This window comes from Corythoichthys intestinalis, chromosome 3 (genome assembly GCF_030265065.1).
Source record: "Corythoichthys intestinalis isolate RoL2023-P3 chromosome 3, ASM3026506v1, whole genome shotgun sequence".
Classification (NCBI taxonomy): domain Eukaryota; kingdom Metazoa; phylum Chordata; class Actinopteri; order Syngnathiformes; family Syngnathidae; genus Corythoichthys; species Corythoichthys intestinalis.
Window position 1 is genome coordinate 57,054,949 of NC_080397.1, and position 23,455 is coordinate 57,078,403.

At 39.4% G+C, this 23,455-nt stretch overlaps 1 protein-coding gene across 2 annotated transcripts in view; it reads left to right on the plus strand.

Annotated features, from left to right (window-relative positions):
- ube3b (ubiquitin protein ligase E3B) overlaps positions 1-22,095 on the plus strand; it is a 36,656-nt gene extending 14,561 nt beyond the window's left edge. The window contains exons 12-27 of one of the 2 annotated variants that reach the window (XM_057832331.1): positions 1,729-1,895; positions 1,992-2,159; positions 2,235-2,406; positions 2,483-2,601; positions 3,611-3,740; positions 3,823-3,922; positions 5,664-5,783; positions 5,856-6,032; positions 6,108-6,218; positions 6,303-6,440; positions 14,000-14,065; positions 14,140-14,198; positions 14,273-14,455; positions 17,401-17,512; positions 17,581-17,673; positions 21,778-22,095. In XM_057832331.1, coding sequence (XP_057688314.1) covers positions 1,729-1,895; positions 1,992-2,159; positions 2,235-2,406; positions 2,483-2,601; positions 3,611-3,740; positions 3,823-3,922; positions 5,664-5,783; positions 5,856-6,032; positions 6,108-6,218; positions 6,303-6,440; positions 14,000-14,065; positions 14,140-14,198; positions 14,273-14,455; positions 17,401-17,512; positions 17,581-17,673; positions 21,778-21,969 — 2,107 coding nt within the window. In that variant the 3' untranslated portion in view covers positions 21,970-22,095. The remainder of the gene's footprint in view (positions 1-1,728; positions 1,896-1,991; positions 2,160-2,234; positions 2,407-2,482; positions 2,602-3,610; positions 3,741-3,822; positions 3,923-5,663; positions 5,784-5,855; positions 6,033-6,107; positions 6,219-6,302; positions 6,441-13,999; positions 14,066-14,139; positions 14,199-14,272; positions 14,456-17,400; positions 17,513-17,580; positions 17,674-21,777) is intronic. The other variant, XM_057832332.1, reaches the window with a different exon arrangement.
- Positions 22,096-23,455: the final 1,360 nt, after the last annotated feature.

The window sequence follows — 23,455 nt, forward strand, 5'->3', positions numbered from 1 at the left end:
GCCTTTAAAATTTCGAAATAACTATCCTAAAAGTCCGAAAGGATGGCATGTTGTTTAATGGTGGAGGATACACTGCCCTCTAGTGACAGCGTTGGTTCTGACTGGACTGTCGTTCAATAATGCTTCCACAGAGGAGCACTCAGACGTCTCATATGGATAAAGGATAGCTGCGCTCTGATTTGGCAAATGTAAGCCTGCAAGTTGTTTCAGCTAATACTGTATATTTGTGTATGATTTTGTAATTAAGTTTAGAGCTACAGTCTGTGGAGTTACGTGTGAGGGATTTGCTATTAGAATTGTAAATACGTTAGCATTTGTAGCATTTATGAATATAGCGAGGTTTTGTAATTATTGCCCCATACTTCGGCAATACAGTGCCGAAGTATGGGGCAATAATTACAAAACCTCGCTATATTCAGTAAATGTACTGCAGAAAAGGGCATTACGGATCATACAAAAAGCTGGATATCAAAATCATACAAACACACTCTTTCATAAGTCAAAATTGCTCAAGCTTTCGGATATCGTACAATACCAAATAGCACAAATAATGTTCAAAGTTATAAGAAATTTATTACCTCAGAATATTCAGCAGTTGTTTACAAACTACGAAAAAAGTTACAATTTACGGGGATATTGGGACTTCAAAAAACCCAGATTTCGGACGACAAGGAAAAGTTTTTGCATATCAGTATGTGGGGTGAGACAACTGAAGAAATTTCGTGTGGATTTAAAAACAATGTATAAATATTGGACAATTTAAGAAACTGTATAAAGATATGATTTTCAAAAAATATAAGGATGAGGGAGATATGGATAACAACTAGGGTGTTGTGGTTATGGGGATATGGGACATTGCGGTCATTTATTCATTTATTTATGTTTTCTGGGCTGATTAATGGACTAGGCTTTTGCAACATTTGTGTATGGATAATATGCAGGGTTATATGGTGAGATTGTATATGTGTTAAACAAGAATGTATATATTTAAATGTAAGGAATGGAACTGATATGTCTGGACTTAAGGACAAGGGGTGGGAGTAAATAGGTTTTTACTTCTTCTCACTCCTTTTCGAATACTCAAATTTTGTTTTTCTTTTTTTTCATTATTGTCACCGATTATTGGTACCTATGTATTAAGTATTCAAAATAAACGTGTTCAATCAATCAAAGATAGCGGACTTTTGTTAGGCAAATTAGGCTAATTTAATCTTCTAAATTTGCATATTGATCAGACGAGATGGACCTTTGAACACCAATTGTTATGTGTCAAGCGTTTTATTGTTAAAATGTGTGTCGTCTTGAACATAAGTGTACATATGTGTGGTACAGCTTTACAAATTTTTAAAAGTGAGGGAAGTAAAAGCTTCAAAAAGTACAACTGTCTTGTTTGCTGTCTGTAAAGCTGATCAACTTCACGTTTAGTGAGGACAGAACACGTCATATTCATAAAGTAAAGTAAAAAAAAAAATAAACAGTGAAGTACAATGAGGTACTGCTTACGCAAAAAAGAAAAAAAAAAAAAAAAAAAAGGCCGACGAGACTCCAGCGTCGTAAAGTCGAAATCACGTAAGTCTTGATATGTCGTAATCCGGGAACTACCAGTAATGGCATTTTCTCTACATGTAAAGTATTCTATTCGATTAGCAGTTATACCAATCGTTGTACCCATTGAGTGTATGTGTCTGACTTTCCTCTAAATGTCATAAATTATATTTAATTTTTTAGTCTTAACGAATCAATGCCGCTGGTCATCAAGCAGCTGCAGTATCTGTGGGGTGTGCCTGTCATCCGGACTCTCTTCAATGACGTCCTCTCGAAGAAGCTAGAAAGTCAAGAGCCCACTCCTTTACCTGCACAACCTAGCACGTCGCAAAATAACCTGCCAGTTAAAAGTGGGTTGTGAATCCAAATCTGTGTGTGTTGTTTAATGGCTGTTTTGCCAGTAAAGATAATGCACGCAAGAATCAATTGCTGTCGTCTTCTGATAGGCCTCTTTAAGCGAGCGTTTCAAAAGTCTGCCTCGGTACGAAACATTTTGAAGCCGGTTGGAGGGAAGAGAGTGGACTCTGCTGAAGTTCAGAAGGTGTGCAGCATTTGCGTGCTTTACCAGACTGCTCTGTCCACATTGACGCAAATACGCCTTCAGATTCTCACTGGTTAGTACACAGCCAGGAACTATTAGTTTAAAATGTGTTGAGGCACAGTTATCGTATTGTGTAACCTGTTTGCAGGACTGACGCACCTCGATGACCTTTTGCCCAAATTGTGGGCTTTTATTTGCGAGCTTGGTCCACAGGGAGGCCTCAAACTTTTCATGGAGTGTCTCAACAATGATACAGAGGAGTCCAAACAGCTTCTCGCCATGCTCATGCTCTTCTGCGATTGTTCGCGTCACCTCATCACGTAATTTTGGTTGCTTTCTTGAATATGGGTGGCTTTGAATTGGAGATGTTCATAAATTGTTTTTGATGTGTTTTAGAATCCTGGATGACATTGAAGTCTATGAAGAACAAACCTCCTTCAAGATAGAGGAGCTCATCACTATCTCTTCATTTCTTAACACATTTGTGTACAAAATGATATGGGATGGTATTCTAGGTCAGTTTTTGGGCTTAGCAGTGATATAAGAATGTTGTCGTTAGGCATGTGCTGGAGATTTTGATGGTATGATAACTTTAAGCAAAAATACCTCTGTTTCACAGTATCACAATTACAGCTCTAAAATGCTTATTTTTGGGTTCAAATTTTGTTCCCCCCATTGAACAGATTTAAAAAAAAATTTCACAACATATTTGCAAATGTGATCAAATTGATTTCATGTAAAACATGTACTACTACTAATAGTAATTAGTTTAATATTAATGGAGAGCGACAGCAAGAGACAGAGCGCGTGTGTATGATTCGTATCATTATTTACACACACACACACACACACACACACACCCTCACCACAGAAAATTGCCAGCGAGAAAAAACACCAAAGGCTGTATAATGAAAATTTTATCATGAACAGATGTCTTGGCGTGCTAACTAGCCACGTTATCTGCCTTGTTAACAAGCTTACGTTATAGTATTAGTTTTACCATCGGTAGACACACTAAACCAGCTGGAGTGAATTCTCGTAGCTGGTGGGAAACGATCATGACGGTGTTTACTTACCTTAAATTTTGTGTAAAGTGACGGATGATGGTCACGTAAATGTGAAATCATGTTGGAGGTCCTGCTGTCCTTCCTCTTCTAAGCCGCGGCCATCTGTTTCTTTTCAGTAGCCGAAGTACTCCCATACTAGCGACTTTGTCTATTTTTGAGGGGGGAAAATCTCAGGTGTAGTTTCAACACCTTCAGCCATTGTGTCTATTCTACAGCGTAGTGACGCAAGACAAAGCAACAACTGGAGGGGTGAGCATGGCCGTTCTAAGCCACGGATTTCTCGCTTCATTTTTTGGGACATCAAAAATAGCTGCGTACTACGGTATGACGAAAATTTTTGTGGGTTTGAAACCGTGACGTTTTCATACCACGGTAAACCTTGAAGCCGGGAACCAGCACATGCCTAGTTGTCGTTCAGTGTTATATTAAACCGCTGTTGCGATAATGTATCAAAAAGTTGTGTGCCTAACAGAGAATGCCAAGGGGGAGAAACTGGAGTTGTTCCACAGTGTTCATGGCTGGTTGATGGTGCTTTATGAACGAGACTGCAGGAGAAGATTTACCCTTGATGACCACTGGTTACGCAAGTGAATACAAACTCTAAATGTGTCTCAATGTCAAAAACCTATAAGGAAATACTGTAACTAATCTTTCACCTGTTGCATTCAGGGACTTAAAACCAAGCTTGTTGTTCCAAGAGCTTGAGAAAGGCAAGAAAAGGGCCCAGCTGTTACTGCAATACATCCCGCATGTTATTCCTCATAAAAATGTGAGTTACTATGTCATTTTTATGGCTATTGTATACATTTACAGTGGGGCAAATAAGTATTTAGTCAACCACTATTTGTGCAAGTTCTCCCACTTGAAAATATTACAGAGGCCTGTAATTGTCAACATGGGTAAACCTCAACCATGAGAGACAGAATGTGGAAAAAAAACAGAAAATCACATTGTTTGATTTTTAAAGAATTTATTTGCAAATCATGGTGGAAAATAAGTATTTGGTCAATACCAAATGTTCATCTCATTACTTTTTTATGTACCCTTTGTTGGCAATAACGGAGGCCAAACGTTTTCTGTAACTCTTCACAAGCTTTTCACACACTGTTGCTGGTATTTTGGCCCATTCGTCCATGCAGATCTGCTCTAAAGCAGTGATGTTTTGGGGCTGTCGTTGGGCAACACGGACTTTCAACTCCCTACACAGATTTTCTATGGGGTTGAGATCTGGAGACTGGCTAGGCCACTACAGGACCTTGAAATGCTTCTTACGAAGCCAGTCCTTTGTTGCCCTGGCTGTGTGTTTGGGATCATTGTCATGCTGAAAGACCCAGCCACGTCTCATCTTCAATGCCCTTGCTGATGGAAGGAGATTTTCACTCAAAATATCTTGATACATGGCCCCATTCATTCTTTCCTTTACACAGATCAGTCATCCTGGTCCCTTTGCAGAAAAACAGCCCCAAAGCATGATGTTTCCACCCACATGCTTCATAGTGGGTATGGTGTTCTTTGGATGCAATTCAGCAGTCTTTCTCCTCCATACACGAGAACCTGTGTTTCTACCAAAAACTTCTATTTTGGTTTAATCTGACCATCTCCCAGTCCTCTTCTGGATCATCCAAATGCTGTCTAGCGAACCGCAGGGGGGCCTGGACACGTCTGGCAGTGCAGGATTTGAGTCCCTGGCGGCGCATTGTGTTACTGATAGTAGCCTGTGTTACTGTGGTCCCAGCTCCCTGTAGGTCATTCACTCGTTCCCCCCGTTGTGGTTCTGGAATTTTTGCTCACCGTTCTTATTATCATTTTGACGCCACTGGATGAGATCTTGCATGGAGCCCCAGATGGAGGAAGATTATCAGTGGTTTTGTATGTCTTCCATTTTCTAATAATTGCTCCCACAGTTGATTTCTTTACACCAAGCTTTTTACCTATTGCAGATTCAGTCTTCCCAGCCTGGTGCAGGTCTAAAATTTTGTCTCTGGTGTCCTTGGACAGCTCTTTGGTCTTGGCCATAGTGGAGTTTGGAGTGTGACTGACTGAGGTTGTGGACAGGTGTCTTTTATACCGATAATGAGTTAAAACAGGTGCCCTTAATACAGGTAACGAGTGGAACCTCGTTAGACCTCGTTAGAAGAAGTTAACCTCTTTGACGGCCAGAAATCTTGCTTGTTTGTAGGTGACCAAATACTTATTTTCCACTCTAATTTCGAAATAAATTCTTTAAAAATCAAGCAATGTGATTTTACAATTTTTTTCCACATTCTGTCTCTCATGGTTGAGGTTTACCCATGTTGACAATTACAGGCCTGTCTAATCTTTTCAAGTAGGAGAACTTGCACAATTGGTGGTCGACTAAATATTTATTTGCCCCACTGCATGTGCTCGATCGGAATGAACAAAAATCAGGACCCACAGCGGCCCTTGAAGACCGGTTTCGGCACCCCTTCATATGCAGGAGCCTTGTTTCTATGAAGTTGTACAATGTTTTTTCTGACTTGTCATTTCAGCGAGTGCTGCTGTTTCGGAACATTGTCACCAAGGAAAAAGAGAGTCTCGGCTTGATAGAAACCAGCTCTGCCTCGCCACACGTCACCCATATAACCATTCGCCGTTCACGCATGTTAGAAGTACGAACACAAATCAGATGGATGATGGGAAATGACATTGCTTTTCGTAATAATGACCGTCTCCACTGTCAGGATGGTTATGATCAGCTCCGCCGGCTACCTGTCAATTCCATAAAAGGTGTCATTCGTGTGAAGTTTGTGAACGACCTGGGAGTGGATGAAGCCGGTATCGACCAAGACGGTGTTTTTAAAGAGTTTCTAGAAGAGATCATTAAAAAAGTGTTCAACCCTGCTCTCAACCTATTCAAGGTAACATATTCGTGAGTGAAGAAAATAATCCATTCTTGTTGTCAAGCTGATTCTGTGTTTGTTTTGTATTCTTAGACCACAAGTGGAGATGAGAGGCTTTATCCTTCACCTACTTCCTACATCCATGAGAACCATTTGCAGCTTTTTGAGTTTGTGGGGAAGATGTTGGGGAAAGCCATATATGAGGTATTTGAAGCCTTTGGAGAAATTATCCCAAGAATTTGTGCTCATGCTGGAACATCAGGAATATTTTTGTGCTTGTTTTTATAGGGCATTGTGGTGGATGTCCCTTTTGCCTCCTTTTTCCTAAGTCAAGTTTTGGGTCATCATCACAGCACTTTCTATAGCTCCATTGATGAGCTGCCATCGCTGGATTCTGAGTTTTACAAGAACCTCACATCCATCAAGGTTTACTAAAGCTCTTTCAGATTTATATTCCGGTGAATTACCGTGTAAGGTGACGCGGAGATAACGTCATTTTTAGTCGACAACGACGACAAAACCCCCCCCACATATTTAAAGGGTATTACAACACCTGGGGAATGCTAATATTCCATCATTAATCCATAAACGCATGCCTTTCGGATTCATATCATGCCACTTCGTGTAATTACATCGCAACACCAAGAAAATGATAGAAATTTGGATCGATTGTCAAGCTAAAACGACCGGTGCCCGAAATCCCGGAAATCTAGCATAGGCTACGTTCATACTACAGGTCTTACTGCACGAATCCGATTTTTTCGTGTTTTTCCGACTCGAGTGAGGCATTAACTTGATGGTCTGAACGTGACAAGTCGCATAGAACTGGACCATTTCAAATCCGATCTGCGTCTCTTTCGTATGTGGTTCAAAACCGATCTGGGCCACATCTTTCCAGACTTTCGCAGCGCTCTGAACTGTCCAGTCTCTCAAATCAGAATTCAAGCAGCAATTACGTCATCAAAAAGCGAGAGATACGCCACGGTAGCGTCGCAGCTGTGCGTTATTAGCGCCAAGCTTGCCTTGAACACGGCTTTTTAGGAAGAGTCGGACTTGACAACAGTCATTAAAAAAAAAAAAAAATGGGTTGAGGATAAGCCTGAGAATGATCGGTTTTCTGTCAGCTCCATATAAGCAGTATTTCAACATTACACGGCCGAGAGTCGGGGCAAACTGCGCATATGTGTGTGTGACATGCACGGACGGTGCGTGCATGTTATTGATCCATATACTTTGAATATAAGCCTAAACTCGGATTATTTATGTCTGTTATTTGTGTCCTCTTTTTAAAAAGGAAAATATGATATCCCTGGAATGACGGATGACAGCCAGCATGTGCGGTCATTTGTTTTGATGCTTTTGCGCATGCGGGTCGTCTTGCTCAGCGCTTGTCGGACTGCGAATTATTGCGCATGCTTAATACTTGAATGGTCTCAATGGACAAAGGCAGTCTGAACGGGCACGCCAAAAAAACAGATATGACAAAAAATCGGATTCGTGCATTTAGACCTGTAGTATGAACGTAGCCATATTGTGTGCGTGACGACACAACAAGGAAACAACCGGCTCAGTGCTTAGTACTGAATGGCGGTGATGATGGCGGACAATTTTGTTTCTAGTTGCACCGACGAATCCGACATAACGAAAGTTCTTCTAATGGTGACGAGGAGAGTTATGAACCTTTCTTTGGTGTTTTGGCTTATCAATTTGAGACCAAACGAAAGCCAATGCAGCCTAATGAAAGAATCATTGAGGGGAGCAATCACACTGATGAAACTCCGGCAACAGATCGTGTGGGAAACACCGAATGGTTTGTTTTGCATTTCTTTTTGTGAAGCTGATACACCGTGACCGCAAAATAAAGTAATGTATAGAATAATTATCATTTATTGTGCTATCATATGTTTTTGCTCTGCCAACAGACACAAATATGAATGGGATTAGAGGATTTGTTCTATATATTTTACGAACGATAATTTATACATGTGTCCAGTCCTATAGCCAATGCGTTATATATTTTTTAATTATAAAAGAGAACTCACTCTGGCCATTTCCCTCCTTTGCTTTGCCTGGGGTGGTGGGGTGGTCTCATCAGAGCCAGTCATCGTCCTTTTTCTTGATATCTCGGGACATTTAGGTAGCTACACATGTATGGTGGGCACCGCATCTACTTTCAGCAGCAATTTCTTAGCAAAACCTGATTTCATTTAGTTCGAATAGCTTTCAGGTGTAAAATGCGCACCATACAAAACCGTGCCGGAGGCTGGGTCTGCAAAATTAGCCCTCTTAGCACGGACAAACTTTACTCATTGTGTGCGTAGTCTAGCTCTTTTTCTCGCGTTCGGGAACTCGTGAGTACTACAGTGTGACAAAATTTGCTATTTGTACACCACATAGCATGTTACGTCCCAAGTACGGCTCGCGAAGGGCGTAACATAAAACGAGCCACACAAATTCACAAGTGGACACAAATTTATTTACACAACAATCAAACACGCAATGAATATGTACAAAATGTGGATGAAGCGCGGCTTCAGGGTAAGCCCAGGCCAAAACAACAAACAAAAGGAATCTACACTTAGACCCCACCCGCTAACTAAACCCTGATCATGAAAAAGAACAAAGAAAAGACAGCCACTAACCTAGCTTCCTACGCTATACAAAACAGGAGAAAACGGGTTGAACAAAAATGGCGACTTACCCCTATTTGCTTCAGTGCTCTTATATACAGTGGTGAAAGAAAAAGGATCCAATAACGAATAAACACAAACGACCTCACCGAAAAAGCGGGAGTGTATCAAAGTAGCGATCAAATGCAAACGAGAGTGAATGGCGAGCAAACAGCTGGCGAGGAGGACCGCGGCAGAATGCTGTCAAATGCGACCTCATAGAGCGTTGACAGCGGCAGGTTTATGAAGCTTGGCGCCTTTTTCTTGGCCAATCAGCGGCGGCGAAGTCGTCAGTCCGTGCTACGTCGATCAGCTTTCGTCATAGTGGGAAGGGAAGCAGCCAGCTGGTGGAGGCGACGATCAGCTGACTGGAAGAGTCTCAGAAAATTAACTATTAAACGGCCAGGGGCCGTCACATAGCATGACGGGTTTGAACCATTTTAGCGATTTTTTTTTTGATAAAACACGAACGCAACTCACTCTTGTCGATAAACAACGATGGCACTTGCCTCGATCTTTTGTTTCTTTGTTGTGACGTCTCCGCCCCATTCGGCTGTTTCCGGAATACTTTCGGAAATGTTGGTAATTTTCTATCTATTTTCAATAATTGCTCATGAATGTGATGTATTTTTTTGTTAACTTTATTAATATTTGTTATCTTGCCACATAACGGTTCTATTGATATCTCACAGCCCCTTAGTATTATAATACCCTTTAAAGATGGACGATGGACTGTCTCTTCCTCGGCTCTACGCTCCAGTAGCAGTTTAATTTCGTTATGTTTCCTGTTTAATTTTGTTATTTCCAGTTTGCCATGTTGATAATTGCAATGTTTGTTTACCGCTTTTCGTCTTACCGCGAAGAAAGAGGAAATTTCGATCGGCCCGCCATGATATTTACGTCATCAGCCTTCGTGCTGTGACCCTGAAAATAAATGCCTGCTTTAAAACTTGCAGCGTCCCGGACTTGGTAAAAAAAACGTGTCATCTGCGTGTCTGTCGACCTAGGAAATTGCTTTCAGACATAAGGGCTAGCCATTTAAAAGATTTAAAGCAACACTAGCTAACTTTTCAACCTTTCATAAGTTTTGTGATGATATGTCGACTGACAACTAGTTGAATGACAACTCTTTTACAGTGGTATGAAAAGGTGTGTGAAGCTTTTGGAATTTCTCACATTTCAGCATAAAATCACCATCAAATGTGATCTGATCTTTGTCAAAATCACACAGATGAAAATACAGTGTCTGCTTTAACTAAAACCACCTAAACATTAATATGTTTTCATATTTTTATGAGGATAGCATGCAGACAATGACAGAAGGGGGGAAAATAAGTAAGTGAACCCTCTGCCTAAAGAGCAATTGAAACCAATTTTTACCTAAAAAGTTAAGTCAGGTGTATGTCCAATCACTGATGAGTGGTTTAAAGCTACCCTGCCCACTATAAAACACACACCTGGTAAGAAATGTCTTGATGAGAAGCATTGTCTGATGTGCATCATGGCTCAGTCAAAAGAGCTGTCTGAAGATCTGCGATCAAGGATTGTTGATCTGTATAAAGCTGGGAATGGATACAAAACCATCTAATAAAGTCTGGATGTTCATCGACAGTCAGAGAAGTTGTATACAAATGGAGAGAGTTTGGCACTGTTTCTTCTTTCTAAAGGAGTGGCCGTCCACCAAAGATGCCAAGAGTTCAGTGCAGAATACTTGGAGAGTTAAAAAAGAAGCCTAGAATGTCTGCCAAAGACTTACAGAAATCACTGGCACAGTCCAATATCTCTGTGCACACATCAACTATATGTAAAACGGTGTTCATGGGAGGACTCCATGGAAAAAGCCACGGCTGTCTAAGAAAAAACATTCTTGCTCGTTTAATGTTAGCAAAAAGGCACATGGACACTCCACAGAAGTTTTGGCAAAATATTTTGTCGACTAATGAAACCAAAGTTGAATTGTTTGGGAGTAACACACAACATCACGTGTGGAGGAATAATGGAATAGCTCACCAACATCAACACCTCATCTCACCTTGAAGCATGGTGGAGGGAGCAACATGATTTGGGGCTGTTTCGCTGACTCAGGGACTGGACAACTTGCAATCATTAATGGAAGAATGAATTCAAAGGTTTATCAGGATGTTTTGCAGGAAAACCTGAAGCCATCTGTCGGACAGTTGAAGCTAAAAAGAGGATGGATGCTGCAACAAGACAATAATCCAAAATACAGAAGTAAATCAACTTCAGAATGGTTTCAGAAGAACAAAATACAGTGGTACCTCTACATACGATCACTTCGACACACGATCTTTTCGACATCCGACGTAAAATTTGAGCCGCCATTTGTTTCTACATCCGACGAGTTGCTCGAAATACGACGACATGACAGCACTGCAAACGAACGCACGGTGGATTTTCTTGTGTGAGAAATCAACACAGTTTTCAAAAAAAGTTGATACAGTTGGAGAAACAAGGAAAAAAGTGATGCTTACCTTTGAAATGAAGATGCAAGTTATAGAAAAATATGAGCTTGGTGTGCGCGTCCCTGAACTGGCTCAACAATACAGCTCCATGGTCCTCTTCCGACCACCGTTCGCCACTATTTATAAGTTAAGGTGACAATTATTATTGTGGTAACATTGCCAAGGAAATCGCCAGCTTCGTCACGTTTTTATCATTTATTTAAGAACTTATCCAACACAAAACGCCCATTGTCTTAAGCAGTTGACTGCTCTCAAGAAAACGAAAGTATTATCTCTACCGCACTGACCTATCTCACCGTGACGTCAGCTTCGCGGTGCGTTCAGGGACAGTAAAAAGTGTCCGCCATATTAGAATCCAATTCGTTACATTATTTACAGGAATAATTATTAATTCTTCTTCTTATTATTATATTATTCTGACTTATTTATTTATAACTTATTTGTTTTTCTATGTTTAATTGCCATTTGTAACAGTGCCAGCAGTATTTATTAAGAATTTAGTGTATGTTTTTAGGCTTTGGAACGAATTAATGGAATTATAATGTATTCCTATGGGAAAATCCTGCTCGACATACGACCATTTCGACTTACAAACAAGGTCCTGGAACGAATTAAATTCGTATGTAGAGGTACCACTGTACACGTTGTGGAATGGCTAAGTCAAAGTCCAGACTTGAACCCCATTGAGTGCTGTGGCATGACCTGAAGACAGCGATTCATGCCAGTCAACCTAGGAATCTGACTGAACTACAGCAGTTTTGTAGAAAAGAATGGGCCAAGATTAGTCCAGATCGATTTGCCAGAACGATCTGCAGCTACAGTAAACGTCTGGTTGAAGTTATTGCTGCCAAACGGGGGGGCACAAAATATTCAATGTGATGGTTCACTTACTTATTTCCCCCCCTTCTATCATTGTTTGCATACGATCCTCATTAAAATATGAAAACCTATAAATGTTTGGGTGGTTTTAGTTAAAGCAGACACTGTTTTTTCGTCTGTGTGATTTTGACAAAGATAGATCACATTTGATGTTGATTTTATACAGAAATGTGAGAAATTCCAAAAGGTTCACCTACTTTTTTATACTTCTGTATGCTATTGTTTAGCCACAGCTGGGTTCATTACCTTATTACTTTTCATCCCTCACACAGCCACTGGAAACACAAATATTTTTTAATCCATCTGCAGGCGACAGTCATGATTTTACAACACTAAGCGGGTTCGTGCTGGTCCTCATGGGAAACGCAGTCTTCCTTAAGGCAAAACACTACCGCTTTTGTCCACCGGCGTCGCTAAAATCGATTAAAACTGAAAAGTTACCAAGTGTTGCTTTAAGTCTATTTACACTAGTAAAGAAAAAATGTGAAATACAGAAAATTACATTTGAAAATACAGCTGAAAATAAGAACATCCTAAAATAAAATTTTAAAAAATCTTTAAAAAATATAAATACATAATAATAAATAAAAATATAGAAAATGTATTAAAGATATACAATTAATATTTTTTAAATGATAATCGGAAAAATAAATTCAGTCATTTTTATTTCATATTTTTAAAAAAATATATTTTTTAAATTTGTTGTTTTAAATTTGATTTTTTTTTTTTTTTAATTTCATTCAATTTTATTTTTTTTGTTTTGTTTTTGATTTTCCAATATTTTGTTGCACATATATTTCAAAGTAGTTAATCCAACCCCACACCCCTAGTCAAATTGGAATGGACGTCTGTCGCCGTCAAGTGAATTAGTTAAATGTAAATTCAGCATCTAGGGCAGCGGTCTCAAACCGACTCCACAAAGGGCCGCAGTGGGTCCTGGTTTTTGTTCCAACAGATCCAGCACAAACAGTTCAACCAATGAGGTTTCTACTAACATAAGCAGCACCTGATTGCAATCAACTGATTACACTTGTAAGAAACCAGATTGGTGAAAAGGTATTTGTCTCGTTTGGTTGGAATGAAATCCAGTACCCCCTGCGGCCCTTTGAGGACCGGTTTGAGACCACTGACTAGGGGTTGATTGCAGTTCGCCACATTATTATCCCCTCAGATGCTGTAGATTAGTTTGAGCAGGATATCTTCTGTGTAGGAGTGGGAACCTCTTGGTACCTCACGATACGATACGATTTGCAATACAAAACTCACGATAACGATAATCTGACGATATGGCGATACAACGATTATCAATACATTGGTCAGGAAATCATTCTTGGATATTTTACAAACAACTAATAAACAGAAAAACAAGCTTCTGCTGTGAATTGGAATGAGTTCATCACTAGTAGACGTCAAATCCACACTTTACCAGGCAATGAGGTAATTTTGGGCCATTTAAGGTCATTTACCTGTTGATTTTCAGTTACTTCCTGTTGATTTTGGGGTATTTTATGGGTCACTTCCTGTTTATTTTGAGTTACAGAACAGGAAGTGACCTGGGAATCACCCAAATAAATAGGAAGTGACTCAAACTCAACAGGAAATGACATGAAAATGCCCTTAAATGAACATCAAGTGACCTGTAAATGCCCCGAAAATCGGACAGAATGACTGTGAATGCTCTGGTTTCAAATGAACGAATGTTCCCAGTCTAAATGGATTGGGCGTTGAGCACCGGCAATGCATCCTTAGAGTTAACTGAGACACTATTACGGTGGAAAATTTTGGTAGCAACTTGTTGGTTTCTTTTTATTTTTTTAGACATTGACACCTTTTTAAAACGATATCTCGATTCTTGGCAGGCGCATATCGATAACCTTTTGGGATACAAAGTATCACAATATTTCACCATTTCGATATTTTGTCACACCCCTACTTCTGTGTGCATGTTTTACAGCGTTATGATGGAGATGTAGGGGACCTTGGACTTTCATTATCCTATGATGAAGATGTAATGGGACAGGTAAGAATTGGGGGACAGAAAGAAATATAAATACATATAATTCTGATGTTGATTGACTGCATATTTTCATACAGCTAGTTTGTCATGAATTGATACCTGGAGGGAAGACAATGCCAGTCACCAATGAAAATAAGTATGTCAGTCATTATTCAGGTTTTCAAATGTAATGTCTTGATGTGATTCTCATTTGACTGCTTAACTGCGCAGGTTCAGCTACATCCACCTCATGGCTCACTTCCGGATGCACACTCAGATCAAGGAGCAAACCGCAGCTTTCATCCGAGGCTTTCGCAGCATTATCCACCCGGAATGGTTGCACATGTTTTCGACACCCGAGGTTCAGCGTCTAGTCTCGGGAGACAATGCCGAGATTGACTTGGATGACCTCAAGTATGTGCTTACCATCTTTTACCCTCTTTCATTCTGGAGTGTTTCAACAGGGGTGTTCTAACTCTTTTCTCTGAGGGCTGCTTTCAGAAAAATCTAATGCAACAACTGCAAGTTAATTACAGAGCTTATGCGATTAATCACAATTAAGAAATTTAATTGCTTGGCAGCACGAGGCGTGCGAAATTTCCGATTCTTAGATTATTCGCAATTCGGCCGTGGAAGATTCTAGAATGATTCACTGACATCCAAATTCCGATTATTGAATTATACCAGGTAAAGCAGAACTAAAACACAGCGCGGTCTTCAGGATGCAATGAGGAACGGACAGAGAGTGATTATGATGTTAAACTCATGCCACGAGAAAAAAACAGTAATACCTGACTGCGGCCGACAGCTGCTTCAAACAACGCCCATTTCCAAGTTGCTACAAACATACGGCCACATATGGCTATGGTAGATAGATATCACATATATGTAGAACTACATGCGAAATGACAGAGGACGGAGGAGTTATAACATGTAAAGAAAACTAGATGCGAAATGACAGACTTGCTGTTTAGTAGTTGCCGCGTTGTAAACTGCCGCCATCTTGAAGCAGTAGACTTCTTTAGAAGGGTCTTTTATAGAGAAACCTAATTAACTTTTCATCTAAAATACTTCTAAATCGGCAAAATCTTGACTTGAATCGATCTTTAAATGATTGAACAATTTTAAAACTTTGACGTGTCAAAAGTAGACAGAAGGCAAATTCTGGAATAATGGGAGCAATTTTAACAACTTAAACGGTTGATTCACATCATTAAACTGATTGAATGTAATTTAAAGCTGCTGATACAGAATGGGGACTTGAGTATTTTATTGACAGTTTTCAACTGTTACCTTAATACTGAAATATTAGTTTGGTTTAGCCTGAGAGGATTTTTGAACAATTGTGGAATTTCTGGTAACATCAATAATCGATTTATAATCTAATCGGCACCTCTGAATCGTAATCGAATCATTAGGCGCCCGCAGCGTAGACAGTACCGTATTGTACCACACATTATGTTTAACTTTATTAACTTGACGTGTTCTGTCCTCACTAAATGTTAAATTGTTCATCTTAACAGACAGCAAACAAGGCAATTACGGTTTTTGAAGCTTTTTCCTTCCTTCACTTTTGACAATTTTTAAAGCTGTAGCACACATGTACACTTATGTTCAAAACGACACACATTTTAACAATAAAACACCTGACACAAAACAACTGGTGTTCAAACATCCATCTCGTCTGATCAAAATGTGAATTTGGTAGATTAAACTAGCCTAATTTGCCTAGCAAAACTCTGTTAGCTTAAATGCTACGAATGCTAAAATCTTTACAATTTTCAGAGCAAATTCCTCACACATTACTCAACAAACTGTAGCTCTAAACTTAATTACAAATGCATACACAAACATATATTAGCTGCAGAAACGTACAGCCTTATGTGGGCTAAACAAGAGGGCAGCTGTTCTAGATCCATGTCAGATAAGTCTGCTACTCAGTCATAGAAGCCAAGGCGACAGTCCAGCCACACCCAATACTGCCACCACAGGGCATTGTATCCTCCGTCATTAAACAAAATTGAATACTTTTGGACTTTTTGAATAGTTATTTTGGGGAATTTAAGGGTTGATTACGACTTTCACGGAAATTCAGGTTACGTTGCCAGCGTAGCAACGGAACTCGTTTGTAACCCGGGGACTACCTGTATATAAATTTATATCGGATTATATAGTATTGGCCCAAATATCAGACAGCGTTTTTTGCATTGAAATAAGACTGAAAAAGTGGGGGTCGTCTTATAATCGCAGTCTAGACATTATACCTATTCACGACGCTAGATGGCGCCAGATTATCATTGAAGTGATGTTCTGTCACAATAGAGCTCAGCTACTCTCAAGTTTAACCAGTTTGCATTATTTTATTGCAATGTTTTCCTTATTCAGATTTGTTTCAATACTACAGTTACAGTTAGACTTCACTTTGACGGTTAATGCAGTTATTTAAATTTTTTTGTTTTATCACAATAGATTGGAAAGGTCAAGAAAATCACAGTGGATTGTTTTTAAATATATATGAATTTATTTATGTCAAACACTGAATTTTTACAGCCTAAAACCTAACCCTACATTAATTTCCTGATCTTGTCAAGTTTGACCACTGAGCTTACGGGGAAGCACTGTTTAAGTGATTCTCTCCAGTAGGGTGAATATTTGAATAATGAGTGAATGAATAATTGAGTAATCAGATTAGGAATATTTAATGTGTTGCAGAATACATTTTAGGAGATGTAAAACAATGGCTTGCAAAGATTGCAGTTTCAAAAGAGCATTAAATGCGAAAACAAAATAAAACTCGAGTGTTTCATTTAAAAATAAATTAAAATAGCTGTGCTTAGCCTCAAACAGTATAAAAAATGATCTAAGTACAACAAAAGAACAATTGGCTAACTTGCGTAGCAAAGGTCCGCTAGCCAAAATGCTAACATTTTTTTTTTTTTTATAATGCTCTGAACAAATTGTTCAAACACATATTCCCACAAAAAACGGTTAAATGGACCCATAAACAAAATTACAAATGCATAAAAAACGTATTTGCTCAAACAAAAACTTATGTTGGTCTTAACAGGGAGCAGCTGGATTCAGCCAAGTGAAATGTCATGTTATGTCATATTCACTGTTGCTACTAGAGGGCAGTGTATCCGGCTAAATCAATAAAACTAAATGCAAACAGTTTCAAAACAAACCATTACTCGAGTTAATCAATTAATCGTTGCACCACTACTCTCTAGCTAGTCCTGGTGTGGAGCGGGGAATTGGGGAGCGGGCTACACTTTGGACACCCCTGTTCTCAAATGTTCGGTCATCATTGTAAAAAAAAACCTTATCAAAATTGATGCTACACTCTTTATATGATATAGGAAGCACACAGTCTATTATGGAGGTTTTCATAGCAGCCATCGTGTCATCATATGGCTGTGGGACATCTTGTCCAGCGACTTCACAGCGGAGGAAAGGGCAATGTTCCTCAAAGTATGCTCATTTCTCGTCTTTTTTATTTGTATCACCCTGTTTTCTTAAACTCATTTGTTCTTATTTAGTTTGTTACCAGCTGCTCAAGACCACCTCTCCTAGGTTTTGCCTACCTCAAGCCACCCTTTTCAATCCGTTGTGTGGAGGTGTCAGATGATCAGGTGAACTGCAAAATGTTTAAGTCTTTCGGGGGGGCGGGGGGGGGGGCACTGATCTAATGGATGTATAACGCAAACCCCACTACTACTACTACTACTATACAACTACTGCTGCTGCACCTTATAATGCGGATTGCCCTAGAGTTTTAAAGTAGGCCATTCATTGAAGGTGTGCCTTATCGTGCGAAAAATACAGTAATTTTGGCATATTAGTATTTTTCAATGGCAGCCTTTGAGTTAAATGAGTGCCATGTAAGGTTTAAAAATAAATATACAGTTGTGGTCAAAAGTTTACATACACTTGTGAAGAACATAATGTCATGGCTCTCTTGAGTTTCCAGTTATTTCCACAACTCAGATTTTTCTCCGATAGAGTGATTGGAACAGATACTTCTTTGTCACAAAAAACATTCTTTATTATGGGTTAACAGAAAAAGTGATCAAATCTGCTGGGTCAAAAATATACATACAGCAACATGAATTAGCAATTTCTTGTGAGCTATTATTGACTTGAACAATCATTGACTTGAACAAGTCAGGAAAGTCACTTGGAGCAATTTCAAAGCAGCTGCAGGGCCCAAGAGCAACAGTGCAAACAATTGTTTGTAAGTATAAAGTGCATGGCACTGTTTTGTCACTGCCACGATCAGGAAGAAAACGCAAGCCATCACCTGCTGCTGAGAGAAAATTGGTCAGGAGGGTGAAGATTCAACCGAGAATCACCAAAAAGCAGATCTGCCAAGAATTAGAAGCTGCTGGAACACAGGTGTCAGTGTCCACAGTCAAGCGTGTTTTGCATCTCCATGGACTGAGAGGCTGCCGTGCAAGAAGGAAGCCCTTGCTCCAAAAGCGGCACCTTAAGGCTCGACTGAAGTTTGCTGCTGATCACATGGACAAAGATAAGACCTTCTGGAGGAAAGTTCTGTGGTCAGACGAAACAAAAATCGAGCTGTTTGGCCACGATGCCCAGCAATATGTTTGGAGGAGAAAAGGTGAGGCCTTTAACCCCAAGTACACTATGCCTACCGTCAAGCACGGTGGTGGTAGTATTATGCTGTGGGGCTGTTTTGCTGCCAATGGAACTGGTGCTTTACTGAGAGTAAATGGGATAATGAAGAAGGAGGATTACCTTCAAATTCTTCAAGATAACCGAAAGTCATCAGCCCGAAGATTGGGTCTTGGGCGCAGTTGGGTGTTCCAACAGGACAATGACCCCAAACACACATCAAAAGTGGTAATGGAATGGCTAAATCAGGCTAGAATTAAGATTTTTGAATGGCCTTCCCAAAGTCCTGACTTAAACTTGTGGACAATGTTGAAGAAACAAGTCCATGTCAGAAAGCCATCAAATTTAACTAAACTGCACCAATTCTGTCAAGAGGAGTGGTCAAACATTCAACCAGAAGCTTGTGGATGGCTACCAAAAGCGCCTAATTGAAGTGAAAATGGCCAAGAGACATGTTACCAAATATTAGCGCTGCTGTATATATATTTTTGACCCAGCAGATTTGATCACTTTTTTCTGTTCACCCATAATAAAGTCATAAAAGAACCAAACTTCATGAATGTTTTTTGCGACAAAGAAGTATCTGTTCCGATCACTCTATCAGAGAAAAATCAGAGTTGTAGAAATAACTGGTAACTCAAGAGAGCCATGACATTATGTTCTTCACAAGTGTATGTAAACGTTTGACCACAACTGTATAGTGGTACCTCTGCTTATGAAATTAATTGGTTAGGGTTAGGGTTAGTTTCTTAACTTGAAAACTCATGCATTTTCCATGTTAATGCCCTGATCTGTTCCACGCCCCCCAAAATTCAGACTTAAATCTTTTATAATGCATAAAAATGCATAAAAAAATGTAACAATTTTTAGTTACATTTAGATTGTTGCACAATAAACATAAAATCAGAGTTGTGTTAGCGGTCCCTCTTAGCCAATTGGATGCTAGGAATGCTAGGTAATAGCATCTTGGCAGAATAGCTACAAGTTTACTACAAGTATTCTGACATTTTTTGCTTAGCAAGAGGCAATAGTTTCCCATTGAGGCGTGTCTTAAATTGCCTGTGACAGCATAAAAACATCTTAAACAGCATTATTATGTGAATTACAATCATATTTTGAGACGATTCGACTATATACAACAATTTGGCAAAGCGTAGATGACAAGAAATTTGTCTTTTAATCTGCCGTTTAGATCCGCCTGTCATTATGGCGCTCTAGCACAACAGCAGTCTTGTCAAAGTGTTATTTTGTCAGTGTTGTCCCATTAAGAGATATACTTAACTCATTTGCTCCCAAAAACGTGTGAATACGTTCTATTTTTAATTGTTTCAGTGTCCCAAAAAACGTATTTATACATCTTTTACGGTTTTTTTTAAATTTTTTTTTTTTACAAGAGGCATCTCTAGGTTCTGATGCAACTTCGCTACAATGCACAATCCTCAAAACCCATTTTAAAGCAATAAAACCGGCCACTGGAGGGCAGTTGCGCATTTGGTAAGAACTCATATAGGACCATGAAAGGAAGTGAAATGAAGAAAAATAGTTAGGAAACGGAAGTTGGAAGAAGTAAGAAGCGTGAGAAAAATGTGGAGGACGATGGAAAACAAAAGGCAAACAACACTTGAGGATTGTTTTGGAAAGAAAATGATGCAATCATCAAAGAAAGATAAAAAAATATATATCTTGATGAGACAGACGGTGATGAGGGAAAAATTTACCCCGTCTGCCGAGACAGCCGCGGGCACAACAGCGTCATCTCTCGGTTCACTAGTTTAGTTATGTGTAAATAAATTGTTACTTTGCTGTCAAAAGCTCTACTTGTCTTGTTGTTTGTTATTTTGTTGAAGGAAAAAATTATTCAGATGTTTGGGATGTCACAAAAGCAAAAAAACAGCTGTGTTAAAGTCAGTTATTTTTGAAATGTATGCTTTTACAAAAAGCTCCATTTCTCTGTTTTTTTAATCAGAAATTGGAAAATTGTTCAAACTAAGCTATTTTCTAATGCTGATTTCTAAAGAATGGAAAAAGATATGAGCTAACTTGTTTTTCCTGCTGAAAGAAGAGAGTCTGCTCCTTGTTTGGGTTCTGTTGGGTCTAAAACTTGTTGAGAATGAGAATAAATGAGAATGAGAATGCTTTATTTTGGACATGAGAAAATAATAAACAAACAAAACAAAACAAAAAAAAATAGACAAACCAATTATAATGCTTGAGATAACAGCAATAATATTTAAGACAATAATAATAATAAATATTAGAATTTATTCATTGTGTCCAAAAAGGAGTAGGATGAAGCATTTGCTTGTTCTTTAACTTAGTTATTTACCCAAGGCAAGCTGACAAAAGGCAGGGCACGAAGTCAGGCAGAGTCAGAGAGTTGACGTTTCTCAATCTGCAGGTTGGGAGAGCCAGGAGACAGAGTTCCGCGATCAATGCTGTCTCATTGAAGTCTCTCTTCGAGCTCCCCCGCGCTGCTAACTTTTATTGGGGGCTTGTTGGTGGGCAGAATATAGTTACAACACTGTTGTCCAACGTGGTAGTTTCGATCGGGCAAGTTCCTTGTTCTAGTCATTGTTTTAACAGTCACACTCTTGATTGAATTAACAGTCACACTGTTGAGCGGGCAAAATATCTTTGTTTTGAACACACATTTGCACTCAAAGTACTGTAGCTTGGTGGAAAAGTACTGAGACGTTGTGTGATGAATCAACATATGTGTGTGTATCAATCAGCAGAATATGAGCAATTGCCCGAAATAAAAATGTAAGCACATGATTATGGGCTAAAACTGTATTCTTCATAATAGCTTGGGAGTGCGCGTATAATAGCTGTGGGAGAGCAAACTGGCATAATATATTTGGCATACAAAAACAAGCTTATCTTATAGGTTCCATGTTTATATAGCAATAGAACAGAATTTTCTGTGGGCCTTGCAGAATCAGTCAAAATCCAGTAAAACGGGGGTTGCGCCGGTGAAAATGGCTGTGAGTGAATGAGTTAAATATCTGCAGAAATGCGAGGGGTGTACTCACTTTTTGTGATACACTGTATTTCTTTCTGTCTTTGGAGAGTAAATCCTATGTTTCTTTCCTGTAACTTAGGACACTGGCGACACCCTTGGCAGCGTCCTCAGAGGTTTTTTCACCATCCGTAAAAAGGAGCCTGGTGGTAGACTGCCTACTTCATCCACATGCTTCAACCTGCTTAAGCTGCCCAATTACAGCAAGAAGAGCATTTTGCGTGACAAGCTACGCTACGCCATCAGTATGAACACCGGCTTTGAGCTTTCATAATGTCGCAGAAGGACCGTCAACACAGGACGAAGCAGCCTGATCAAGGCTAAAAGGTTTTAAGTGGATGGGAAGCAGTCAGGTCTGAGGACATTTTTTTTTTTTTTTACAAAATAGAGGAGTTATGAAGGACAAGAAACACCTGCAGGATTACTTTAAAACTCCCTTCAGCGACAGAGGGTGGCTGTTTTTGCAGCACAATCCAATAGGCATCTTCCCTTGCCACACATGAAATCCAAGCTCATGATATAGTATTTAACTCTATTAAACCCACATTTATAGTTGCTCAATCTCAGTTTCTCAGGCTTAACATTATTTTTCTTGGATTGAACACTCCCACCATGCGAGAACTGGAAAGCAATACAGATGCAATGCAAGCCATTGGAGGCGTGGGAATGACGATGCATTGGCGATAGACTTACAATTTTGAACGTTAGTATTCAAGCATCGTGAAGGGAGCGTCAGAAGATTGCTTCTGATGCGTAGATGTACATTTGTCCAACCAGAAGACAAATCTGTGTCTTCAGGCTCCAGTGGAGAGGACTTCTCCCCATCTTATGATCTCATTCAATTTCTCCCCATCAAAGACATAGACTCTCGAGTTTTTAATTGTTTAACCAAAATGTTATGTATTAAAAGATCTAAAGTATGCTTCAATTGTGGTGGGGCACCAACATTTCTCCAGGTGAAAGGTGATTGATTTTTTTTGTTTTTTATATTCAAAACTGATGTCTGCTTTTGCATCTTTTGACAAATATGCTTGGAAATGTCGCATCTCAAATGGATTTTTTTGTATTTCATGCTAGAAAACCAGAAATCTGCTCACTACTCCTTTTAAACAATGCTGAGTGCCTCATGTACAGTGATCCCTCGCTACTTTGCGTTTCAAACATTCAGTCAATCGCAGATTTTTTTCTGCAATTAAAAAAAAAAAAATAATAATAATAATACAGATGAGGTCTCCCTCGAGCCAATTGCTTTGTCTCACTCTCGCTCCCCAGAAGTTTGTGTTTGACCTTGCCAGAGTCACAGGCTTCAAAAGTCCCGCATGTGTCAATCATCGTTTAACTTGTTAAACACTCGCTGTGGCAGCTCATTGTCTCTAAGTGAGACGATTTGAGTAGACTCACTCAATGAAGTGCTCTGTGCGCAGTGAGCGGATGGGGAAACAAGGAAGCGCGCGCTGGAATTGAATGTGTTTGTGTGTGTGTGTGTGTGTGTGTGTGGCCACGTTCGAGGCAGCCGGACATGTTGTGTTCGTGGCAATAAACGCCACATGTTATAAGTAATCATAATTATTACATTTTAAGTGCTTAATAACCGTTTATTAATGTACAACCCCTAGCAAAAAGTATGGAATCGCCAGGACGAGCACTCACTCAGACATTTTATCATGTAGGACAAACTCCGATAAAAAGCTTGAAAAAAAATAATGAATTAGTTCAAAAGTGCAACAGCATTAGCATTCAGAAACACTAAAAGAAATGAA